This window comes from Chionomys nivalis, chromosome 3 (assembly GCF_950005125.1).
Source record: "Chionomys nivalis chromosome 3, mChiNiv1.1, whole genome shotgun sequence".
Lineage (NCBI taxonomy): Eukaryota > Metazoa > Chordata > Mammalia > Rodentia > Cricetidae > Chionomys > Chionomys nivalis.
In genome coordinates this window covers 89286463-89311953 of record NC_080088.1, presented here as the reverse complement: position 1 = coordinate 89311953, position 25491 = coordinate 89286463, and the positions used below count along the sequence as shown (strand labels likewise).

Sequence of the window (25491 nt, the reverse complement as noted above, 5' to 3'; positions counted from 1 at the left end):
CAAGCGACTATACACCCACACATCAGCCAATGACGAGAACTGATTTTATTGGGTGAATTTTTAAAAGGCATTGCCTGCCAGGGGAGCTTACAGAGGTCATCAGGGCCTACCCACCACCAGCAAAGAATAAAGAGCCACAGACCATTGCATTTCCTCAAGCAAGGAGCACATTGCAGAAGCGCTTGGGGGAGGGGGACTCAGGACATTAGTTCAGGATAGGTTGGGGAGCTTCCTGGTCCCGGGGCTTTAGAGACCTTCTGGCAGAATGCCCCTTCCACTCTTTCTTCCACAGACTTGGGCTTTAAGAATGCACCATTTCCTGGAATTCTAGAATGGAAGAGGAGAGAACAGATTCAATGTTTGGCAGGGGTGCTGTCCCCTGGAGAGTTCTGAAGAGAGAAAAAAAGATGAAACAAATTCTCGGAGAAGCACGGTCAAATTCAGGACAAGCCTGGAAGACACCATGAGCACCAGTGAGAATGGGGGTCTGCAACACCCCATCCCGCCTTCTGCGTTCTTTTTTAGGTAGCGTCTCCCTGGGCAGCTCCAGCTGGTCTCAAATTGCCTCAGTCTCTGAAGTGCTGATGTTGTCGGTGCTTGCTGAATATCTAGTTTGCTGCACATAATTTTTTGAGACAGTGTCTAATGTAGACTACTGAGCTCAAGCTTTCGGTAGAGCCAAGGATAATCTTGAACCACATATCTACTTATCCCTTGGCTTCCACATTGCGGCTGTGGGGTTGCAAGCCTGTGCAGCAATATGCACGGTTTTCTCGGCATAGTCTATGTGTGTGCATGTATGCAAATATGTGCCAGTGTGTGGGATGTGTGTGTGTGCATGTGTGGGTGCACATGTATAGAATGGGTGGAAGCCAACTGCTGACATCAGGAGCCCACCTCAATTCCTCAATTGCTTCCCACCATATGTATTGAGGTAGGGCCTCTCACTTGAACCCAGAACTTACTGATCCATCTAATCTAGCTTGCCAAGGACCCAGGGATCCCCTGTCCCCCCACTTCTCAAGTGAGGCCTGAGGTTTTACATGGGTCCTGGGAATCCGAACTTTGGTCCTTATACTTGCAAGGTGGATGCTTTAGTCCTGCTGACCCAGTACCCCAGCCCCGTGCATAATTGTATTTAACAAATATCGTCACATCTACGGCCCCTTGGGTTAGAGCTCAACTCAGCCATCTTTCTTCAGCAATGAAGGAATGTGTAGTGACATTTCACTTGTATTTTAATAAATAAACCTTTCCTGAGGATCAGAAGAGCAGAACAGCCAGCCACTGGCTTTTACCTCGACCTCAGTCCGAAATGGTGATCCTGCCTCCAGGAATCTCAGAATGAGACTGAGATTGAGAGCTGTCTCCTCCTGTTTTATATTCCTCTCTAGTTCTGGGATTAAAGGCGTGCATCACTACCCCCTGGTTTCTATGGCAAGCTAGTGTGGCTACTGGGATCAAAAGTGTGTGTCAACACTGCCTGGTTTGTAAGGCTGATCAGTGCAGCTGGTTTACTTTTCTGATCCTCAGGCAAGCTTTAGTTATTAAAATACAAATGAAATATCACTACATTTAGGAATTTGGTATAGTCGTTCACTGTAAACATGTGGTGTGTTGTCTGATTCATCTCAGATAAACCCGGGAGGTAGCCATAGTACTCAACAGAGTAGAACTTTAAACAGATTTACCTCCACTCAGCCCTAACCTTAGGCTTCCTCCAAAGTTTATATTACTAAAAGATGATTTGATCATCTTTTCTGTGAGAGATAATGGTATGTGTCTGTGTGTGTCTGTCTGTACATCTGTCTGTGTGTGTCTCTGTGTGTGTGTCTGTCTGTGTCTGTGTGTGTACGTCTGTCTGTGTCTGTGTGTGTGTCTGTGTCTGTATGTCTGTCTCTGTGTGTGTGTGTACATCTGTCTGTGTCTGTCTGTGTGTCTGTATAGCTGTGAGCCCACAGAGGCCATAGGAGGGTGGCAGGTGTTCTGCACTATCTCTATCCTCCTACTTCCCTTGGGACAGTGTCTCTCACTGAGCCTGAAGTGAGACTCAAAGACAGCAAGCTGCAGTGGTCCCCCTGTCTCCACTGCAGACAGCACTAGGGTTACAGGTCGGTCTGTGGCCATGCCTAGCTTTTTACATGGGCGTTGAGATCCGATCTCAGGTCCTCATGCCTGTGCAGGAGTCCTTCTTACCCACCTGGCATCTCTCAAGCCCTGACACTAATATACTGTGGCTGGTGCACAGTGAAATTGAAACTGTCATCTGCTCAGAATCTTTCAGGGTTGTGGCTTTTTGGAAATTAGCATTTTAAATTTGAGAAAAGGTCTTACTTCCCTAACCAAGGCTAGCCCAGGATTCATGATCTAGCCTGGCCTCGCACTCCACAGCTTGCCAAACGCTGCTATTGTGCAATGTGCCACCAAGCCGGGCTTCCTGGTGCTGTCTGAATGCATCAAGCTTCCTTTGTCTGAGCTGTTTTATCAAGGACCCACAAAAGCTGTGTGAACTCGTGTGGTGAATTATGATAATGTATTTCAATAAGGATCAAGGGCAGGCGTGTCACATATGCCTATGAAGTACAGAACCAGGGAGGTGGTGGGAGGAGAATTGGGAATTCAAAGTCGGCTCCAGCTACAGACGAAGTTCAAGGCCAGCTAGGGCTGTACACGAGACCCTGCCCCAGACAGACAAACAAACGTACGTCAGCGTTTTCAGTGTTGCTAATAAGTGCCACAGCCAGGATGCCCCTGACCCTCCTCTGACTCATCACCTAAACAATGTAAGCAGCTTGATAAAATCAAGCAGAAACAATCTTATGACATTTGAATCTAGGCTCTGCATGTAGATGATGTCATGAATAATAGTTGGCTTATTTGTCCTTTATTGTCTCTGGTGGTGCTGGTGCTGATGGTGCTGGTGCTGGTGGTGTTGGTCATGGTGGTGGTATGTACGTGGGGAGGGGGTGAGGGTGTGTGGGTGTGAAGTGCCCATGCATATGTGTATACATGTAGAAGATAGAAGTTAACATCATCATTGCCCTCAACGGCACTTCCCCCATATTTTTCGAGACAGGGTCTCTCACAGAGAACTAAGCTGACTAATTTGGGTGGGCTGGGTGGTGAGTAGGCCCCCAGGATCTGCCTGTCTCCATGCTTCCCCCTCCACCAGGTGCTGTTATCACAGGTGCATGCCATCGTGCCCAGCTTTCAACACGGCTGATGATGGGGATCTGAACTCGGATCCTAGCCCTGTGCAGCTAACACTGTTGACTGCACCTCCTCCCAGTCCCTGTCCTCTGTTTAATACATTCGCTGGTAGTCAGTGAACTGCCTTTGTTTAAACCCTGGCAGGCATCTCTTGCATTATTTTCAGGCTGGGCTAAAGCACCTTGCAAAATAGTTTGGAAGGCCAGTGGTCAGCTAGCCTCTTCATTAGGGGAACCATTTTCTCTAAGTTCAAGTGGCTATTATAATTCATAGTTTATGTTTTATCATGTAACACAGAAGTGTGTGTGTGTGTGTGTGTGTGTGTGTGTTGAAACAGAGTTGTACTCTGTAACCCTGGCTGGCCTTGAGCTCCTTATGTAGCCCAGGCTGGCTTCAAACTCACTGAAATCCTCCTACCTCAGCCTCTACAGTGCCGGGATTACTGATGTCAGCGCTTGCCTTCCAGAATTATGTGTGCACATGTGGGGGTCAGAAGACAACTTTTGGAAGCTGGTTCTCTCCTCCCACCATGTAGGTGCCAGGGATTGAATTCGGGTCGCCAGACTTGGCAGCAAGAGACCTTTTTCACTGAGCCATCTCAACATCCCTATCCCAGAATCTGTGCACTGGGGTGAGGGCAGTGCTGGGAACCAAATTCAGACATGCTAAGCACGTGCCAAACCCGTGAACTATATCCCCAGTGATACCACAAGTTTATGAACAGTTGGCATGCTTGCTCGATCCCATTCTGCAGACAAGAAGACTAAATTCATCAGAAGTCAGGAAAGGGGTTTATCCCAGAAGCCCCCTTGGGTACCCCCTCTGCCGACGTGTCTCACACTGCACGCAGGTGCAGACCTACCGTCGGCCCCAATTTTCCCATCTCCGTCATTGTCCGCTGCAGCCATCAAGGACTTGGTCTCTGACTCAGTCAGCTCTCTAGCGTCACTCTGGAACTTCTGGAGGAAAAACCTACAGCACACCCCCCCAAAAGGCTGGTGGTGAGTTCCTGAAAGACTGGTGCTCTCTGCTCCTCCCTCCCTCCCTCCCTTTTCCCTCTTCTCCCTTTCCTCTCTGTCCCCTTCCCCTTCCTTTGCCCTCTCTTCCTTCCTTCGAGTCCGTGTGTCTGACAGCCACAAACATCAGTCAAAGCCTGGGTGGCAGAGTATTTTCCTTTGCCATAGAAACCAATGCCAGCTGTCTATTTTTAAGAGCTTTGCTGAGTTCCATTTGCCATAGGAAATCCCTTGAACTAATCACCCTTTGTATCTCGTCTCCAGTACCACATTTAGTGCCCCATGTGGGTAAAAGCGTGACCAATTTACACTCTTTATGAAATGCAGATGAATATCCAATGCCAGCGCTGGCCATGGAGGAAGTGGTGAGACACAGGGAGTACCTTGCACCCGAGCCCCATCCAGCCATGTACCCAGCTTACTTGAGCTCATCTTCGTCCAAGTAGCCACTCTGGTCATTGTCTATGAACCGGAAGACATCCTTCACTTGGCTGGCAGACATCTTAGAGAGGCCTGATGTCTGGAAGAACTTTTGTGGTTCGAAAGTGTCTGGATCTAAAGAACAGAGAGGTTATCCCGACTCTAGGTGGCTCCCATTCTGTATTTGTGTCTGGGAGGCAGAAGCACAGGCTATTAAAGTACTTTCCTGTCATCCCTCGAGCTACATGGATGCTTGACTTTCCCTAGACTCAGAGAGCCAACACTAGGTGGTCTGTGATATCACCTTGTCCCCCCTGCCCTAGGTTGCCCTCTCCACATGGTTTTACCCACCTCTCCTGACTCTGCTCTGTGCCTTCCCTTATCTTTCCTCACCCAGCAAACTGCACACAAGTCCACCGTACACGGCTGTGGTTGGTGGAAAACGGTGGATTCAAACAGGCTCAAGGGAATAAGTACATTGACTTGCTCTTGTTTGATTGTGGCTAGCCTGGAACCCACTATATAGCTCAGTCTGACCCTAGTATTGAGCTACAACCCCATCCTTTCTACTGAGGTTTTTTTTCAGTACTGAAAATTGAACTCAGGGCCTTGTGATTGCAAGGCAAGCGCTCTACCACTGAGCTGCATTCCCGTTCCCCGCTGACTTTTCTCCCCCTCCTTTAGTAAATGCCTCTCCTCTTACGTAAACATAGCCACATGCTCAGGTCTCAGTTCCTATCCTGTTAGTGGTCTAACCTGCAACAGTTCCACTGATGGATTCAGCGACTCTCTCAACAAAGGTCACATTTTAATCCTTGCTGCTTCTCTGGAGGTGGGAATCCATGCCTGCCTCATGTCTCCCTTCAACTCTATTATGGCTTTTGTTTGTTTGACTGTTTTTGAGGCACGGATTCATGTAGTCCAGGCTGTGTAGCCAGGAATGATCTCGAACTCCTGATCCTTCTGCTCCATTTCCCTAGTGTGAGGAAGGCGGGTGTGTATCACCCGTCTTTGCATGCTGGGAATGGAACCCAGGCCTCTGTACACGCCAGGCGGGCAGCCTAGCCGCTGAGCCACAGCCACAGCCCAGTGTGTTTACTCTGGGACGAGCTGTCACCCGTAGTCCAGGCTCCCCCAGAATTTGTTATCCTGCTTTGGCCCCCAGAGTGCCTCCATGCCCTGCTCCTCCAGTCCCCCTTCACCTTGGCATTCCTGCAGGGCCGCCGCAATGTCGTCAGCACTGAGCACATCCGTGATGCTCATGTTCCACCTGGCCACACAGAACAAATGAGATGTGAGCAGTGGTGACGGAGAGACGGGCAGGGGAAGAATGCACATTCTCAGTGTCTCGCCCAACACTGTGTTTCCAGAATCTTAAATGTGATAAGCACCTGTCAAGTGATGGGACAGAATACCAAGCCAAACCCAGACACAGAAAATACCCCGGTGCTCTTATCTCCATGGTTTCTCCTGAATTCACTCCAAAACTGAAGTGTGAGGGGAATCAAAAGACCAAGCTGGGCTTGGTGTGCACGCCTGTTACCACAGTACTCAGGAGGCAGGAGGATCAAGAGTTCAAGGGCATCCTTGGCTACGTAATGATCTCCAACCCAGTCTGAGCTGTACGGCCCAGGCTTTAAAGAATCTAAAACCAAATAAAAGTTATTTTCTTAAAACCCAATCTTCTCGTAAAGATTATGCTCACCTCATCAGCCAGCATAGGCAGCTACGAGACATTTAAACAGTTCACCATGTCATAAACACAACAGCTTGGTCACACATCAGCCAGAGAATTGCAACACTGCAGACCCCGTGAAAGACTATCCCACGCCGCAGATAGGCCTCCCGTGTGACAGGCAAGTTTCTGAGTGGAAAATCTACACGTCTAATACAGCACATGTAGGGAAGGAGACCGGGGTCTGGTAGGCCCACCAGCTACTCACCAATTTAGATTTAAAGTCAAGAGGGGGAAGAGTTGTAGAACAAGCGACAAACAAACCCAGTGGGTCTCCTCTGCCTTTTATAGGATTGAAACTGTGATCGTGACAACCTCTTAGATTTCATGTTCAAGGATCAAGTGTGTGTAGCTCGAGTGTCTTTACCTTAGTAATGAAACCGTGCTCACTCCCTCTCTCTCTTTTCTATTTATAGAAAGGTGGGGAGGAACAGCCAATTCAAAGAAAAAAACTCAACAAGCATTAACTAAGGTTTCGGTCCTGCAAACGAAGCTAGCTGGTGAAGTGTGGATAAAGATACCGGAGACCTGCCGGGGTGGGCGCTCTGTGGACTGAAGACTCCCCAGATGTTAGCAGCTGCTGTTTGGGAATGTCTGTCTTCAGTGGATGTGTGCAGATGTGTGAGGTTGACAGGATTGCTCTGTGTAGCCCTGGCTGTCCTGGAACAGACCAGGCTGGCCTCGTCACCATGATCCACCCACCTCTGCCTTCTGAGTTCTGGGATTACAAGTGTGCGCCACCACTGTCTGGCACATAATTTTCCCAACATCATCTTGATTTGGACATTGTCCTGCTGAATCTGCAACCACACATGACACAAAATGTGCCTGTTTTAACTTTTGTTGTGTGACACAGTCATCTGTTCCAGGCTGATCACACACTCACACGCACCTAAGAATGACGTTGAACTTCTGACTCTCTTGCCTCCACCTCCAGAGCGGAGGCTGGGATTCTAGTGTATCTCACCATGCAGTGCTGAGGATGGATCTCGGGCCTCCTGCCTGCTAGGCAATGCTCCACCAGCTGAAGCCCGATCCAGACCCAACAGTTTTCCTTTTTGAAATGATATTTTCTGTGTTGTCCCAGGAAGGTTGGCAATCCTGCGGATCATGGCTTCAGTTTTTTAACTCTGTGTGTGTGTGTGTGTCTGAGGGGGAGGAGAAAATATACGTGTGTTTACATGTTTGATGTTTGTGTGTGCACACACGTGTGTGCAGACAGACGTCAATGTCCAGTATCTGTCTCAATTGCCCTCCACTTCATTTTTTGGTAGTCTCTCGGTGAACCTAGCACCCTAGGACAACTCCCAGGAATCCTTGTGACCCCACCTCCCCAGTGGGGGGCGGGGCTTATAAGTGTGCCACCACACCCAGCTTTTGATGTAGGTTCTTGTCCTCATAGGTGGGTCCTCACGCTTGTGCAGCAGGGGCGTCACCCCCGAACCATCTCCCCAAGCCTCCTCACTTCTTTGAAGTGTGCACACAGGACAGTAGAGCCAGCTGTGTGCGCTGTGCGCTAAAACTGAATAACTTGCATTCCGAAAAAGTGAAGTTCTATATTTCTTGAACTTTAAGCCCTCCTGCCTCAGCCTTCTGAGTAGCTGCAATTACAGGCTTGCGCCACCAAACCCGCCTCAACGTTTCCTTCTTCTTAAATGCTGGATTCAAATGGACTTGTCTGTCTTAATATATTTATTTATTTTTATTGTGTGCATACGGGCATTTGCCTGCATGTGTAATGGTGCCCCGGAAGAGAGCATTGAATTCCCCAGAACTGAAGTTATAGACAGTCAAGGACCACCATGTGGGTACTGGGAACAGAACCCAGTTCCTCTACAAAAGTAACCAGTGCTCTTAACCACTAAGCCATCTCTCCAGGTCTCCTTTTGGATTTTTGCCTGTAATCTTAGCACAGGGGCTGGTACCACCAAACCCTGCTAAAGGTGTGGCCCAGGCTGGCCCCTTCAGCGTCTGACTACCACTGTGTGCTGCCAGGGTCAGCACATTTCCTGACAGAAAATGAAGATAATGACTGGATAGTGTGGTGCATACCTGTGATCCTAAATGAGTGTGCATTGTCTGACGGGCATGGCCATGGCAAGGACCAGTACCTCATCCCATGGGAGTGGCAGAGCCTTCCCCAGGTGAGGCTCAGGGATGGCAGAGCCTTCCTCTGGTCTGAGTGCAAATGTTGACAGTGTGTGCAGACAATGCCCGGCACATCTTTCTCCCCTGGAAAATGCCCCACAGTGCTTCCTCCCCTGGGATATTTATGGACTGGAGACTGCTCCCCTACAGAGGTGGTTCCTACCCGATTAGCTAAGCCTGCCCCCTTGTTCAGCTGTAAACAATAACCCGGCCTCCCTGTTTATCTGTATGTAATAATCCTACCTCCCTGTTTATCTGTTCTAATAACCCCGCCTCCCTATTTATCTGTTTTAATAATCCTGCCTCCCTATTTATCTGTATGTAATAACCCCACCTCCCTTCTCCCAGCACTCTGGTCGGGGATCCAGGACCCAAGCTATGCAAAGATGAGGCTCATTGCGGCAAAAGTTAGGGAAACTATCAGTGACCAATCAAGTCCTGTCTGTTTGGGTCTGACTGTTACAAAGCTTCCTGTTTACGGTCCCAAACTGTTTGCTAGAAATAGAAACAGTGCTGGGAGAAGGGATGGGGACAGGTGGATGCTGGGGGATTTCTGGCCAGTCAATGTAGCTAAACAGGCAAAATTTGGGTTCACCAAGGCCTCTGAATTGCCTGGCCTCTGCATGCACAGACAAGGATACACACACACACACACACACACACGTGTGCGCGCATGCACAGTCATGCATTCATACATAGGGAGAAGGAGAGAGCGATGCATTTTTGTAATCCCAGGACTAGGGAAGTAGGACAGGAAGATCCCAGGCTCATTGGCCAATCAGTGAGTTCCAAAGTGAGAGTACTATAAAGTGAAAAGTGATTGAGGTGGGGTGCAGTGGGGCAGGGCTTTAATCCCAGCATTTGGGGGCAGAGGAACAATGGTCTCAGTGAGTCCCAGGCCAGCCAGAGATACAAAGTGGGACCATGTCTCATCTCAAGGGGGAAAAGTGATTGAGGCAGACACACACACAGAGAGACACACATACACACACACATCGTCGATTCAGCTTGACAAAGTTAGTCCATAACAACCAACTCATTCCTAGCAACATGTTTCTTAGTTTCTTTTCCCGTTGCTATGAAAAGATACCCTAGCATATTGCTCACACAAGAGAAGTTGTTTAGCTCAGAGTTCGAGGTCATGATTGTGGCCACTATTAAACATATTCATCATGCCTAAAAAAGCCTCTGTTCAGGTGGCAATGTTTGCGTTCTCCTTGTCTTATTTGTCAGGGTATCTTTTGTCCTCTGTGTGTGTGGGGTGCGGGGTGGTTTATTTTTTGACTTGGTTTTGGTTTTTTGGGACAGGGTTTCTCTGTGTAGCCCTGGCTCCTCTGGAACTCACTGTATAGACCTGGCTGGCCTAAAGTTCAGAGATTCTCCTGCCTGTGCATCCCAAGTGCTGGGATTAAAAATGTGCGCACCCCCCGCCAAGCATGTGTTTTGTGTTGAGAGCAATTGTGTGTCATCTCTAAGAAACAAAAACATCTCAGTTTAAAAAAAAAAAAACCCTGCTTTTTAGTGGCTTTTCTAGTTAGCAGCAGCAAAGCCGACTCCTGCTACTTAATAATTGAGGCTTTTGGGTGAAGTTCTCGTTAGAATAGGTCGAAAGCATGAATGATTCACAGGTCGTGAACCATGCTGCCCAGCTGTGCAGACACTGGCTGAGAAGCATCTTCTGCACTTACAGAGAGGCTCAAGGCGTCTGGATCAGGTGGCTGGGTCAAAGCGAAACCAAATCTGGTTCCGGGGAGTCCCAGGTCATGGTCAATGGTATCAAACAACACCGCCTGTTACAGTTTGCAGGTCTCTTCGGGCTGAAAGATGCAATCCCCAATTCCCTCAAATTAGGGGAAATCAGACCCTAAGCTCTGTGTCCTTTCTCCCACATGGTCACCCGGTCACCAAGTCTTTCCTGCCCTGCCTAATCATATTCTAGCACCTTCTCCTTGATCAGATGAGGAGTATTTTAAATTTGCTTTATTTATGTGATCAGTGCTGTGTGTGTGTGTATGTGAGAGAGAGAGAGAGAGACAGACAGACAGACAGACAGACAGACAGACAGAAGGTGTGCCTGGTGGCCACCGAGTCAGAAGAGAATATCACACACACACACTTACACACACACACACGCGCGCGGCTGGTTTATGCATTGTTGTGAGACACCATGTGGGTGACCTGGGGAACTAAACCCAGGTCCTTTACAAGAACAGCCAGTGCTCTTAACTGCTCAGCCATCTCTTCACACTGTTGATGGTTTATCTTGATTATTGAATTGATTGGTTTAAGAGGCACCTTGGAAATCCATGGAGCATCCCTCTGGGTGTGCCTGTGAGGGGGTTTCCAAAGACAACTGGATCATCAGAGCCTTAAGAGTCTTGTCCTAATAGATTGGTGGTGGTGGTGGTGGGGAGTGTTTGTTTCTGAGACAGGGTTTCTCTGTGTAGCCATGGCTGTCCTAGAACTCACTCTGTAGACCAGGCTGGCCTCAAACTCACAGAGATCCACCTGCTTCTGTCTCCAGAGTGCTAGGATTAAAGGTGTGCACCACCACACCTAACAGAATCAGCCATTTTTATCCCTCCCTAAATCCAGCTCCTCTGAGTCTACACTGGGTCCTTTTTTACTCAAGAGCGTTCTCTCCATTTTCCCTCCACTCTTTTTCTTACATGGTATTTTTGCCCCCAATAGATTATGCTGTAGATGGCAAATGAGCAAATGAGAAGATACTTAGCATTATCAGTCATTAAGAGAGATACAAAATAAACCACAATGAGACACCACTACACATCAAAAGTAAAAAAAAGGTGGTGAGGTGAAAAAGACCAATGTCAAGTGTGAGAGCACGGAAAGACTGAAACTCTTTCTTCTGAGTGGACAAGAGTGTGTTACCTAAGCGACAGACTCCCTTCCATTCCTTGACAAGCACCTCCTCATCCTCCTCCTCTCCTCATTTTTGTGCAGTGCCTAGGGCCTCACTAAGCTAGGCAAATGCTCGACCGCTGAGCCACACCCCAGCCCCTCACTGGGGGATTCTAGGCAGGGGCTCTACCACTGAGCCACACCCCAGCCCCTCACTGGGGGATTCTAGGCAGGTGCTCTACCACTGAGTCACACCCCAGCCCCTCACTGGGGGATTCTAGGCAGGGGCTCTACCACTGAGCCACACCCCAGCCCCTCACTGAGATTCTAGGAAGGGGCTCTACCACTGAGCCACATCCCCAGACCTTTCGATTTTGAGGCAGGGTCTCACTAAGTTGCCTTGTATTCATGATTCTTCTGTCTCAGCACCCCGAGTGCTGGAAAGACAAGCTTGCACTACCCAGGTTCAGCTTAACGCATTTTACTTCTTGAAATGAAATTTTCTTTAGAAAACAAATTGGCAGCATCTTGAAATGTTCAAGACACAGCTATCATGTGATCCAGCTGTACCCTTCTGGCATCTTCCTTAAGGACTGAGATTCCCACAGCTTGCACTCCTCTCATCCTGTTAAAGATTGTGCAGATGATAATATCCCGTTTGCCATCAGTGATGACATTTGCAGGCTTCTTGCTAAGAATTCCTCAAGCAATTTCAACTAAAACCTTATCCTTGCAGCTTTCCTCCATCTCGCCCACTCGGGCTCTTTATTCAGTGTATGGATTTTTGACCAAGGGCAGAAAGTATCAGAAGATCCCAAAGCTGCTTAGATAAGTAGGAAATGCTATCGGACAAGAGAAACCAGACGCTGTAGAAGGTTGATTTTTTCATGAACAAGAAACATGAGCCTCCTTGTCTCAGTTTCCAGATGGGCTGGAGGCCGTATTTGACAGAGACGCACCTGAGTTAATTAAGGAGAAACTGCCACCAAACTGAATATCAGGAGAGAGGCTGCATCTATGGCTGCCAGGTACTCTTTTAATATCTGTTCTCTATGACACAGATGCCCCGGGGATCTCCTGGGGGCAGATATGGCCCCAAGACTCAGACCTGAGAAAAAAACATCCCATGTGGCACTTTTCAAGCAATGAAGATTGGCATCAAAATTTCCAAAGAGGGCCAGCAAGATGGCTGAATGGATAAAGACCTTTGCTGCCAACACTGCTGACTTGAGTTCAACTCCTGGGGCCCGTGTGGCAGAAATAAAGAATCTCCAGGTGCTGTGGTGGCACACACCTTGCACTTGGGAGGCAAAGGCAGGCAGATCTCAGGGTTCAGGCCAGCCTGGTCTACATGATGAGTTCCAGGACAGCCAGGGCTACACAGAGAAACCTTGCTCAAAAAAAAAAAAAAAACAAAACAAAAAAAAAAAAAACAGAACAACAAAAACCAGCTCCCATGGATTGTTTTTGAAGCATTGTGGCATATAAAAGAAATATTTTAAATTTTAATTTTTAGAGATGGGACTGTGGCAACGGCCCAGTGGATAGCAGTGTTTGCGCTATACCTACGAGAACAGTGGGCCTGAGAACAGTGAGCTAAGAAAGCCCAGTTATGCCTCCAGATTCAGGAAGAGACCCTTTCTGAAAGCAAGTAGGTGGAGAATGGTAGGAGAACTCACAAGTCCTCTTCTGGCTTCTGAGAGCACACAGGCACATGTGCACACCCACACATACATGTACACACGTCCTCACACCTCACACACACGGCAGATAAATGGTAAAGAGGATGACGGGGGACCAGAGAGATGGTTCATTGGTTAAGAATGCTTGTTGCTCTTGCAGAGGACCCAGGTATGGTTCCCAGCACCCACAATGCTGTCTCACAACCACCTGTAATTCCACTTCCCAGAAAGGGGTGGTGGTGGTGGGAGAAGAAAACCAACAAAATAAAATAAAATGGAGATAGTGTCTCACTCTGTAGGCCTGGCTAACCCAGAACTTGCTACTTCTGACTCAACATCTTTCTTTTCTTTCCTTTTTTTTTTTAGAAATCAAACAAGAAGCCAGATATTATGGCTCAAACCTGCAATCTCAGTCTTAAGAGGACGAGAATTTCTTGAGACCAGAAGTTTGAATCCAGCCTGGGCAATAAAGCGGGCCCCTGTATCAGAAAAACAAAAATGTTAACACGCAGGGATGCTTTTTACCTGTACGGTTGGTTTTGCCATCAAATCCCAAAGAAAGGGCGCATCCCTCACCGGGTCCACCAGGGAGCGCCATTGCCACGGTGCTGAGTCTTGACTAATGGGTCCCGCGCCTTTGCTCGGCAGTACCTGGTTTCCCCTTTTCTTCCGGAGGCTCCAGCCTTCTCCTCTGACCCAGTTTTTACCCAGTGATCTCAAGCCCCTCTGTCACTACTTCACCCAAGAACAATAAGCTCCTGTCCAGGCCGGATCGTCTTGTGGAATTTTTTGTGCCCATCTCTCCAAGAGTTAAATTCCTTTTGCTGGTGTTTTGGCCCATCAGGTTGACATAATTACGTGACCTAAATGATTTCCTGCTGTCGCTAATACCATGTCCTAGTTCCCTCTGGAGAGCTCTTATGAGGGTCAGGTGGGATCATATGTGGAAAGTGTCTTATACACCCAAGCTGGGGGCTGGCGTGCTCAGCCGCTAAGCACTGGCTATTCCTGCAGAGGACGGAGTTTGTTTTCCAACACCCACATCTGGTAGCTCACGACCACCTGCGACACCAGTTCCCATGGATCCAATGTCCTTAAACACCCTGTACTCCCAGCACTCTGGAGGTGGAGATGGGGATCCCCAGACGAGCCGAATAGCTAGACAAGGCTACCCGGCAAGTTCTAGGTTCAGATGTCTCGGTACTAAAGATGGAGAGTGACCCGCAAAGATACCTGATGTCGGCCACTGGTCTCCATGCAGGGCCACAACATCACACACACACACATGCCCATAAACACACGTATACACCATACCCACAGCACACACATGTGTACCCATAAACATACGTATACACCATACCCGCCACACACACACATACACATACACACACACACACGTACCCATAAACATACATATACACCATACCCATCACACACACACCATACACCCAACACACACATGCAAATGTCCTTTTCAGTCAGAGCACACTTCGTGAGTCAGTTTTCCGGCAGAGGTCATGCATGTATAGGGCCTGAGCTGATAAACCTCCTGGGCATAGGGCCCCGAAGTCCCTGTGGTAGCCGCTCATGAAACTCCATTCATGGATGTTTGCCCAGCCTGAATGTGGGTTTTGTGCCACCAAATATTCCAGTTTTGCTGGAGAATCTGGACATGTGGATTTTTTTTTCTCTTCATAGAAATCTCCAGATGCTTCGGCATTGGCAGCTTGTTTCAGATTTTTCTAGCTCTGTGCACACAACCAGTCTACACTCTACACCGATAGCCACAGGAGGGCTCCCCTTTGAACCTCTGGTGGCGTCTCAAAGGCTAACAGGACATCTATCATGAGAATGGCCTCTTTGTGTGTGTGTGTGTGTACATGTCCATGTACATATGTGTCACATGTCAATGTCTAGTGTCTTCCTCTACCATGGACCCCTTTATTTTGTGGACAGGGTCTCTGGCTGAACCCGGGGTTCACCAGTTCAGTGACACTGGCTGGCCTGCGGAGCCCCATGCATGCCCTTGTCTGCACCTTCTCCACACCGAGGTCACAAGTGTGTGCTACCAGGCTCATTCTTTTTTAAAAAAATGTGTCTATCTGTGCGTGTCTGTGTGAGTGCATACGGTGTGTGCACGGGTACCCAGGGAGGCCAGAAGAGGGTGTTGGATTCCCTGAAGCTGGAGTCGCAGGCGGTTGTGAGCTCCCTGTGGGAGCTGAGAACAAACCCAAGACCTCTGCGAGCACAGGAAGTGGTCTTGACTGCTGCGCCGTGTCTCCAGCCACATGCTCCGCTGTTTTACCTGGACACCAGAGCCCAAACTCAGAGTCCCATGCTTACAACTCGGCGATCTCCTCAGCTCCTCCTGGAAGATCATGAAAAATGGTTAAAGTTCATTTGTGTATGGTGGGGGACACACATGTCATGGCACCCCTGGGAGGGTGAAAGGACAAAGGTCCCTTGGAACTCACATGGTGGGAGTCGGTTCTCTCATATTATGTGGGTTCTGGGGCTTGGACGTGGGTCGTCAGGCCTGGTGGCAAACTCTTTCACCTCCTTTGCCATCTCATCTGCCCATGGCCTTACCAAAGCAGTAGAAGCATCAATACCGTCCACAAGAGCCCCCACAGTAGGCTCTCACAGGAGCATCCTGGCATTCCTCCTTCTGTCTCCATGCCGGCACTGGGAATTCAGACAGAGTACTCAGGAGATACCAGCTCATTACACCCCACCCATCCAGACATCACTGTCCTGTGCCCGGCGGCCTGGCCCCTCGGTCTCGGGAGCGGGCTGGTTCTTGCAGCTCAGTTAACAAGAGCCCTGGATGCTGGCGCTAGGTGGGGTTTGAAAGTCGCAGAGGCTCAGCTCTTCACACCCACCCAGTGAGTGTGATCGCGGCTGCAGGAGCTAAAATAGATGTGCTTGGCAGGGGCCCACCTAAGGTGACGAAATGGGACTTCACATGCCCGGCTGAGGTGTATGTGCAAAAGGAAGCTAGGCATTGCATACCCCTCCCCCATGCAGATACAGCAGAGAGGGCTTGGCTTGTCGTTATTAGTTACATCTTATTTAGTTCTTGATTGTGTATGTCTAGGTCAGAATGCCTCTTGCAGGACTTGGTTTGCTCTTTTTACCATGTGGACCCGTGGGATCAAACTTAGTTTGTCAGGTTTGGCACCAAGTGCCTTTACCAGGTGGGACATCTTGCCAGATCTGCTACTGATGATGATGATGATGCAGGTGCATGGCATATGTGTTTGCATGTATGTTGCATGCACATGCATGTTCATGTGTGTGCGCATATATGTGTGGGGGCCAGTGGCACTGACATCAGGTGTCTTCCTTGATCACACTTCCCCTAAATATTCAGGCAGAGTCTCTCCCTTGAATCCAGAGATTGGCAATTTGACAAGTCTAGTTAGGAGGTTTCCATCCCTGCCTGGCATTTACCTGGGTACTGGAGATCTGAACTCAGGTCCTCTCACTTATGTGGCAAGAGCTTTTGCCACTGAGCCATCTCTCCAGCCCCAGATGGAACTTCTTATAAAGGTCCTATTTGTTTACTTATTTATTTATTATTTAATTTTCGAGACAGGTTTTCTCTGTAGCTTTGGGGCCTGTCCTGGAACTCACTCTTGTAGACCAGGTTGACCTCGAACTCACAGAGATTCACCTGCCTCTGCCTCCTGAGTGCTGGAATTAAAGGCGTGCACCACCACCGCCCTGCTATGTTTACTCATTTATTTGATGTGTTGGTGTGCACGGTTGCATGTGCACACGTGTGTGTGTGCATGTGGAGGGCAGAGGAAAACCTCAGATGTCACTCTCAAGAACTCTCTTCGCTTTATTTTTTAGGCAGAGTCTCTTACTGGTTTAGGACTCATCTACCTCCTGCTCTATCTCTCAAGTGCTAGGGTTGCAGGTGTGCACCACCATACCCAGTGTAAGGGTCCTGGGACACAAACCCAGGGTCTCGTGTATACTGCCCAAGCACTCTGCCATCTGAGCTCCATTCCTGGACTCTCAGGAGAACACCTTTGGTTTTTGTAAACAAAACAAGGTAGGTGGCCAAATCTGGGAAAGCACTGAGTGAGATCAAATAGGATGGAAGCCGCGAATTTAAACTTTGGGCGCTCAGAGCAAAAGGCGGCTAAATGTTAGGCTGGGTCTCAGAAGGCAGAATGAGCCAAAGTGACAAATGGGCCATCACTAGGGGAAGCAGAGAGCTGCTTCTAAGTGCTAATGTGTCCCTGCTGTGTGAGACAGCACTCGGGGAGGAGGCTTGTCTGGCCAGCTTTGTAGGAAAGGAATCCTGGAACATGCAGCGTATGCGTCTCGGGATAAATGTGCAAGAAGGGCAGATTGCCAGGGTTCTGCAGAGGAAAGAACCAATCGGATTAGCTAAGTATGCTCCCGAATACATGAGGAGGTGTGTGTGTACATGTGCGCATGTGTGTGCATCTGGCCAAAGGTTGACATCCGGTGTCCTCCCACCCCCACACCGTCTGCAACCTGCTCCCAATTGTCCCTCAGATTGTCGGCCTTCCGGATTTGGACTGATCCATACCACCGCGCACCCTGGCTACCCAGCTTTCAGACGGCATACATGCGTGCATGACTTTTCTCAGCCTCCATAATCTTGAGTTTCTTAGGAATCTTGGTTCTGGGGAGATGGCTGCGTTGGCAAAGTGCTTGCTGTGCAAGCGTGAAGACCTGAGTTCAGATCCCATCTGCAGCACCCACATTAGAAGTGGGTGTGGCCGTATATGCCCATAACCCCAGCATTGAGGAGGTACAGCCAGAGAGACCCATGGAGCTCATTTGCCAGTCTATGAGCTCTAGGTTCAGTTGGGGGAGTGTGAAAGCAAGGCTTAGCAGATCACTGGCCTCGAATCCCCAACCCTGATCCTCAGAGACAGATTACAGCATGCACCACCATGGCAGGCTTTTCACGTAGGCGCCGGGGATCCAAACTCGGGTCCTCACGCTTGTGTGGCAAGCGCTTTACTGATTGAGCCATAGCTCCAGCATGTGATATAAATTTATTATATTTTATGTATTTGTTTATGTTGTTTGTGTGCTTCCGTGTGCATGTGTGGACACAGGTTTTCTCCTCCCATCACCTGGGTCCTAGGAATCAACCTCCAGGCAGCAGGTACCTTTAGTTTCTGAACCGTCTCACGAGGCCCCACCTGCAAGTCATTTTTTAAAACCTGTTTACTTAGAAGCCACTGAGACTTTCTGGCTTTCCCCACAGTCCTTGACTGTGCACGCCATCTCATTCCTCTGCCAAGAGACTGCCTTTGGCTTATGCTGGGAGCTGATGTTTTTAGAAAGATGGGCAGATTCTCCACCAGGGAACGATCCACCAGCACCCCACCCGACAATACCACCGCAGATTCTGAACTCCCCCTTAACTGCTAGATCTGTGTGTCCTCCAGAGATCCTGGGGGAAATGGCTCATTTGGGTTCTTCTTCCTCATTCTGGCACTAAGTCAAATTTTGACTGTAGACAGAAATCTATTTCGAGTCGCCTTTTTTTTTTTTTTTAAAGCTGTTGCTTCGAACGTGTCTGTGTCGGACTCCTGTGGGCTTTACATCTGAGATGCCTCCCTCCCTCCCAGACTCACCGAGACAGGAGACAGCCAGGCAGGGAAAGCTGCTTTCAGGCACAGATGGTCACTGTGGGGGAGAGGAGGCTGCTGTGGGTCTCTTCCACCTGTGTCTGAGGAAGAAAGCCAGCTTCTTGGTCATCAGAATACACCGACTGCTGGGGTGTGATTATACTTCTAATCCTGGCACCCCAGAGCCTGAGGTAGAAGGATGGAAAAATCGAAGCTAATCTGAGCTACTTAATGAGTTCCAGGATAGCTTGGGCTATGTATAGCAAGAGATTCTTGTTGAAAAAAAAAAAGGTTGGGCTGTGGTGGTGCATGCCTTTAAGCTTAGCACTTGGCAAAGGGAGGTGGATCTCTGTGAGTTCGAGATCAGCCTGGTCTACAGAGTGAGTTCCAGGATAACCAGAATTGTTACACAGAGAAACCTTGTCTCAACACCCTCCCATAATAAAATAGATGGTAGATAGATAGACATCTAGATAGATAGATAAATAGATAGATAAATTGATAAATTCAAGGTCATCCTTACTTATAGAGCAAGTTGGAGGCCAGCCTAAACGCAACATGAGACCCTGTCCCAAATAAATAAGTAGTGTTGTCTTGTTTGAGTTGACCACAATTGCATGCAACAGCCCCTTTACTCACGCCTGAACGAAGCTTATCCAATGTGTATTTTAATTTTCCTTTGATAGCCAAGATACACAGCATTCCCCTGACTTCGCTTAGCTGCACCTTCACTTTCTGTGGTCTCAGCTATTTGTGATCAAGCCTAGTCCAAAACTATGAGATGGAAAAGTCCAGGGCCAGAGAGACAGCTTTGTGGGTGAAGGCACCTGCTGCCAAGCCTCATGGCTTGAACTCATTGCCCAGGCCCCTCTGATGGAAGAGGAGAAACTCCTCCCCGGGTTATCCTCAGACGCCCACATGTGCACGGTAGCAAAGCAAGCCTACACATACACATGCACATGACGCAAGTAAATAATAACACATTATAGTTTTAAAAGTGGCATTGGTAGCTTACAGAGTTTTATTTGGGGACCTGTTTTTTATTAATTCTTTTTTTTTTGTTTTGTTTTGTTTTGTTTTTCGAGACAGGGTTTCGAGACAGGGTTTCTCTGTGGTTTTGGAGCCTGTCCTGGAACTAGCTCTTGTAGACCAGGCTGGTCTCGAACTCAGAAGAGATCCGCCTGCCTCTGCCTCCCGAGTGCTGAGATTAAAGGCGTTCGCCACCACCGCCCGGCTATTAATTCAATTTTTTTTTTTTTTTTTTTTTTTTTTTTTTTTGGTTTTTCGAGACAGGGTTTCTCTGTGGCTTTGGAGCCTGTCCTGGAACTAGCTCTGTAGACCAGGCTGGTCTCGAACTCACAGAGATCCGCCTGCCTCTGCCTCCCCAGTGCTGGGATTAAAGGCGTGCGCCACCATCGCCCGGCTCTATTAATTCAATTTTATGAGTATTGATTTTTGTTTGTTTGGTTGGTTGGTTTGGTTTTTAGAGACAGGATTTCTTTGTGTAACAGCCCCAGCTGTCCTGAAACTCGCTTTGTAGATCAGGCTTCCTTTGAACTCAAAGAGATCCATCTACCTCTGCCTCCTGAGTGCCGGGATTAAAGGTGTGCACCACCACTGCCCACTTAATGCATTGGTGGTTTGCCTGCTTGTGTGTCTATATGAGGAGTTTGGATCCTCTGGAACTGAAGTTACAGACAGTTATGAGCTGCCCTGTGGATGCTGGGGTGTGGCTCAGTGGTAGAGCCCCTACTTAAAATCCCCCAGTGAGGGGCTGGGGTGTGGCTCCGTGGTAGAACTTTTGCTTAGTATGTGTGAAGCCCAGGGCTCCATCTCTAGTACAAAAAATAAATATAAGGGAAGAAAGGAGGGTGGAAGAAACAATAGAGAGGAAAAGAAAAGGAAGGAAGGATACAGCCTAGTGAGATGGCTCAGCAGGTACAAGTGTTGCCACACAGTCCTGATGACCTGAGTCCAATCCCTAGAACCCACACAAAAGTGGAAGGAGAGAACCAACTCCACACAACTCTCCTCTGACCTCCACATGTTGCTCCCTTGACCCCATCATTCCCGCACACGGTAATAATAAATCTTCCATTTTTTTTTAAGGGAAGGGAAGAAGAAAGAGAAGAAAAGAGGCCAAAAAGTAGAAGGCTGGTGAACTCCATTACAGTGGATCACCCAGATGGAATGGTACCCAGCTCTTAAAAATAACAGTCATGAAGGCTGCGGCAGTATATATGTCCGTGACATAATCGTAAGTAAAACAAGCTCAACCCACGGTAGTCTCTGCCTAGAACTGGATAAAAATACACCTTTGTATCAACAGAGGCCGGAAGGGACACCAAAAGCACAGATTGGCAGGATTTTTTTTTTTTTTTTTTTTTTTTGGTTTTATTCTTTGCTATGGCCATGCCATGAACACAAGCTGAGAGGCCACAGTGGGGAGGGAGCAGGAGGGCACCTCGTGCCTCTGGGCTGAAGGGTTTGTCACCGGGAATACCTATGCTTTGCTTGCAGCTCTGGGCGCAAAGTGTTGGGCTCTTTAGGTGACTCCATGCCAACGTGTCCTCAGGACCTCACCTACTCAAGGACCTTACATTTCCTAGTGTGAAATACAACCTCCCTGATTTCCAGACAAGTGGTGTGCGTGTAGGTCAGAGGACAACCTCAGACACTGTCTACCATATTTTTCTTTTTAAATATTCATTTTATTTTACCATTGTGTGCGGAGGGGCTGAGTATATGTCTGTGCACCATGTGCATGCAGGTGTACCCAGAGGCCAGAAGAGGGCGTCAGATCTTCTGGAGCAAAAAGTTATAGTCCCAAATGGGTGCTGGAAACCAAATGCAGGGCCCCTATAAGAGCAGGAAGTATTGGCCCCACTGAGCCATCTTTCTAGTCCCTCCTTTTTTTTTTTTCTTTGCTTTTTGTTTGTTTGTTTGTTTATTGCTTTTCAAGACAGGGTCTCTCTGAATATCCCTGACTGTCATGGAACTCACTCTGTAGACCAGACTAGCTTTGAACTCACAGAGATCCTCCTGCTTCTGCTTCCAGAGCTGGGACTAAAGGCGTGAGCCACCACCGCCCCTCCTTTTTCTTAAGATAGTCTCTCACTGGCTTGAAACTCATTAAGTAGGCTAGATGGTCCTGTCTCTGCCTCCCCAGCACCGCAATTAAACCTCACCCAGCTTTTCAAGTTTCTCAATGTGGGTTCTAGCGATGGAATTCAGGTCCTTATGTCTGTAAAGCTCCAGAATTGCAAGGCAACACATGTTTGTTAATTAATCAAGGTCTCAGGTAATCCTAAACTGGCCTTGAACTCATTCTGCAGCCCAGGACGGTCTAGGATGCCTGGTCCTCCTGTCTCGGTCTCTAACATTTTGGGATTACAGGTCTACACTACCACACCTTGTTCATGTGTAGCCGGGGATGGCCCTCGAGGTCTTGTTCAAGCTAGGCAAGTGCTCTACCAACCAAGCCGCATCCCTAGTCCACATGTCTGCTCTTTTTCTTTTGTTTGAGGGTTTTGTTTGTTTGGTTGGTTGGTTGGTTTTGTTTTTTTGAGACAAGTTTTTTTTTTGTGTGTGTGTGTATATATCCCTGGCTGCTGTGGAACTCACTCTGTAGATCACACTGGTCTCGACCTCACAGAGATCCACCTGTCTCTGTCTCTGAGATTTAGGGTGTGTGCCACCACCACCACCACCACACTCACAAGTCTGTTACTCCATTTGTGGTAACACTGCTCCAATACTATGGACTACATGATGCCTCCTCCATGTAGACACTTCGGAACTTCAGAATGTGACTATATTTGGTGATAGGGCCTTTAAAAGGGTCATGAAGTTAAAATGAGGTTGTAGAATCAGCAAGATGATCCAGTGGATGTTCACTCCCTAGAACCTACATGGTGGAAGAGGAGAATGGACTCCTGCAAGTTGTCCTCACACCTCTGCACACGTGCGCACACGCATATAAATATATATTAAAAATAAGATTGTGTCTATGGGTCCTATCCAATTTTATGGGTGTCCTCCTAACAAGAGAGACTTGGGGCAGGGAAGATGGCTCAGTGGTTTAGAATATTGGCTGCTCTTCCAGAGGACCCAGGTTTGATTCCCAGCACCGGTATGGCAGCCTACAAACGTGTGTAACTCCAGCTCCCGGGGATCAGAGTCTGTCTTCTGGATCACGTGGATACCATGTACACACATGACACATGTGATGCACACACATGTACATAGGCAAAACATAAACTTATCAGATAATTTAAAATTTAAAAAGAGCCAGGCGGCGGTGATGCACACGACTTTAATCCCAGCACTTGGGAAACAAACAGTCTACAGAATGAGCTACAGGACAGCCAGGACTGCAAAGAGAATCCCTGTCTCGAAAAACAAAAATAAATGAATAAATAAATAGAAAATTAATTTTAAAAGAATTAAAAGGAACACACAGAGACAGCAGAGATTGCGTGAGGCCAGAGGAAAGGCCATGTGAAGACAGAGTGACCACAAGGTGCCCACAAGCCACAGAGAGTGGTCCCAGGAAAAAGCAGCCTATCAGTGCTGTGTCATGGTTTTCCCAAGTTCCAGAACCAAGAGACATTAGAGTGCTGTTGTTGAACACACTCAGTCTCTGGTTGTGTGTGTGTGTATGTATGTTACTGTGTTACTGAGGATTGAACCTAGGGTTTTGTGCATGCTAGGCAAGTACTCTACCCCTAAACTATGCCTTCTGTCCCCTGCTGAGGGTTCCCCACCAAGAATTCTAATATTGAGCCACACACCCCCACAACTCCCGATCCTAGGCAGGAGCTTTACCACTGAGCTCCAAACCCAACCCTTTTAGTCACTTTTCATTTTGAGTTGGGGGTCTCCAGAAATCACTCATCTTGGTCTTGAGCTCCCTCTCTATCAGGCTAGATTTAGTTTCTCAGCCTATCCCCAGATGTTGTCCCCACCACGGTCACTTTCTTTTTATGTATGTAAGTGTCTTGTTTGCATATATGTCTGTTTCCACCTCCGAATCCCAAGCCAGAGTGACAGACATACACCAGGCTTGGTGCTGGGGATCTGAACACAAGTCTCCATGCTTACATGGCAAGCATTTTACCAGCTGAGTCACTATCCTGCCTCTGCAGAGGGAAATTATTAAGATATCAGAAGTATATAAAGCAAAAGATATTCAAATATAATCATTGTGGGGATACTCAGTATTTATCACATTCTCTATAGTTTTTTGTGTTTGAGTAGTTTCAGTGTTGTTGATGATAATAAGAACCAGAGCCAGAAGCCTAGTTATAGTTTCCAGCCCGCTCCTCCTCGTTAAGGACGGGAAAACTGAAGCCTGTGGGCTGGGGCAAGAGAACCAATGGCAATCAGATCAAAGATGAGACCAGCTCCTCACTTCCAAGATTCAAAATCGGTTCCTCTTCTGCCCAGTTGTATCCATGGAAACCAGGTCAGTTTGCTTGGCTGGACCAGCAGCTGAACCCAGCTTCTGTGGAGGCTCAGTTCACGAGAGGTCCCTAGATGTGAACCTCACCACCAGTCTCCTTGGAGATGACAAGCAGTGTGGTCCTGTCACACTGGAGTCCCTGCAGCTTCATGCTTAGGATGCTGACAAACTTGGTTGTATTAACGTTGTTTGGCAGCCGTAGATGGAGAATTTGCTGAGCACCTCCTGATATCTTTCGATGCTCCGGTGTTTATTATGGGCATGTGCTGCTAAAGGAGCTCCCAGAGTTGGCATGATGGCTCACACCCTGCCAGTGTGGACTTCAGCATACACCCCCTTTCAATGTTTTCTTTATTTTTTGTTTTACTTTAAATTATGTGTAGATGTGTGTGTGGGTATGTGGGTATATGTACATGTAAGTACAGGGGTCCACAGACTACAGAACAAGGGTATCAGATCCCTGGAACTAGAATTACAGGAGGTTGTGAGTCACCTAGTGTGGGCACTGGAAACTGAGCTCTGGTCCCCTGCAAAGAGCTCTTAAATACTGAGCCATCTCTCCAGCATTCCCTCATTTTAAACTTGGAGGCATTTTGCTAGTTATCCCAGGCTGATTTTGAACTTGTGACCCTCCTGCTTCTAACCCCCAGGTGCTGTGCCTCCATACCTGGCTAATGCATGTTCTATTATAAAATTTCATCCACCCACACATGAGCAGAGCTAGTATTTAGGTCTTTATTCTCACCAGTAGCTCCTTTCAGCTTGCATTTTGGAGTTGGTTTCTTGCAAAATCGGAAATTCACAGCCTCGGAGCGACTTTCAGCCATAGTGGTCAGGACCGAGCTCCTTCGCTTAGCAGACACCTTGGGCAGATGGGTGATTTGTCTATGCCAGTCTCCAGCCTTTTGACAGGGATAGTGATGGTTTGCCTCATGAGTCTATGAGTAGTTCCCAGCTGTACCAGGCACAATGAACCACAGTCAGTGCTACAAATTACAACAGCAAAATAGAACAGGACATGATTGTCTATTTGTTTCTCTGTGAGTTCAAGGCCAGCCTGGTCCACAGGGGGCGTTTCAGGATAGGCTCCAAAGCTACAGAGAAACCCTGTCTCAAAGAAACAAAATAAAACCAAAAAAACAAAAGATAAGATTTCTCATAGTCCAGGCTGGCTTTTTGTTGTTGCTGTTGTTGTTGTTGTTGAGGGTTTTTTTTTTTTTTAGACAGGGTTTCTTTGTGAAGCCTTGGCTATCCTACAACTTGCTCTGTAGACCAGGCTAGCCTCGAACTCACAGAGATCCACCTGCCTCTGGCGCCTGAGTTCTGG

The 25491-nt window shown here is 48.1% G+C and overlaps 1 protein-coding gene across 1 annotated transcript; it reads right to left on the bottom strand.

Annotated features, from left to right (window-relative positions):
* Window positions 1–301: 301 nt before the first annotated feature.
* Window positions 302–5909, bottom strand: LOC130872092 (oncomodulin). The gene is made up of 4 exons (XM_057765898.1): window positions 5849–5909; window positions 4649–4781; window positions 4073–4182; window positions 302–327 (listed from the first exon to the last, which is right to left on the bottom strand). The coding sequence occupies exons 1-4, from the start codon at window positions 5907–5909 to the stop codon at window positions 302–304; spliced, it is 330 nt and encodes a 109-aa protein (XP_057621881.1).
* Window positions 5910–25491: the final 19582 nt, after the last annotated feature.

Coding starts and splice junctions, on each gene's coding strand:
- LOC130872092 (XM_057765898.1), bottom strand. CDS start 5,909: ATGAGCATCACGGATGTGCTCAGTGCTGACGACATTGCGGCGGCCCTG. Junction 4,782..5,848: donor GGCCCTGCAGGAATGCCAAG/GTGAAGGGGGAC, acceptor TCTGTTCTTTAG/ATCCAGACACTTTCGAACCA. Junction 4,183..4,648: donor TTGGACGAAGATGAGCTCAA/GTAAGCTGGGTA, acceptor GGTGTGCTGTAG/GTTTTTCCTCCAGAAGTTCC.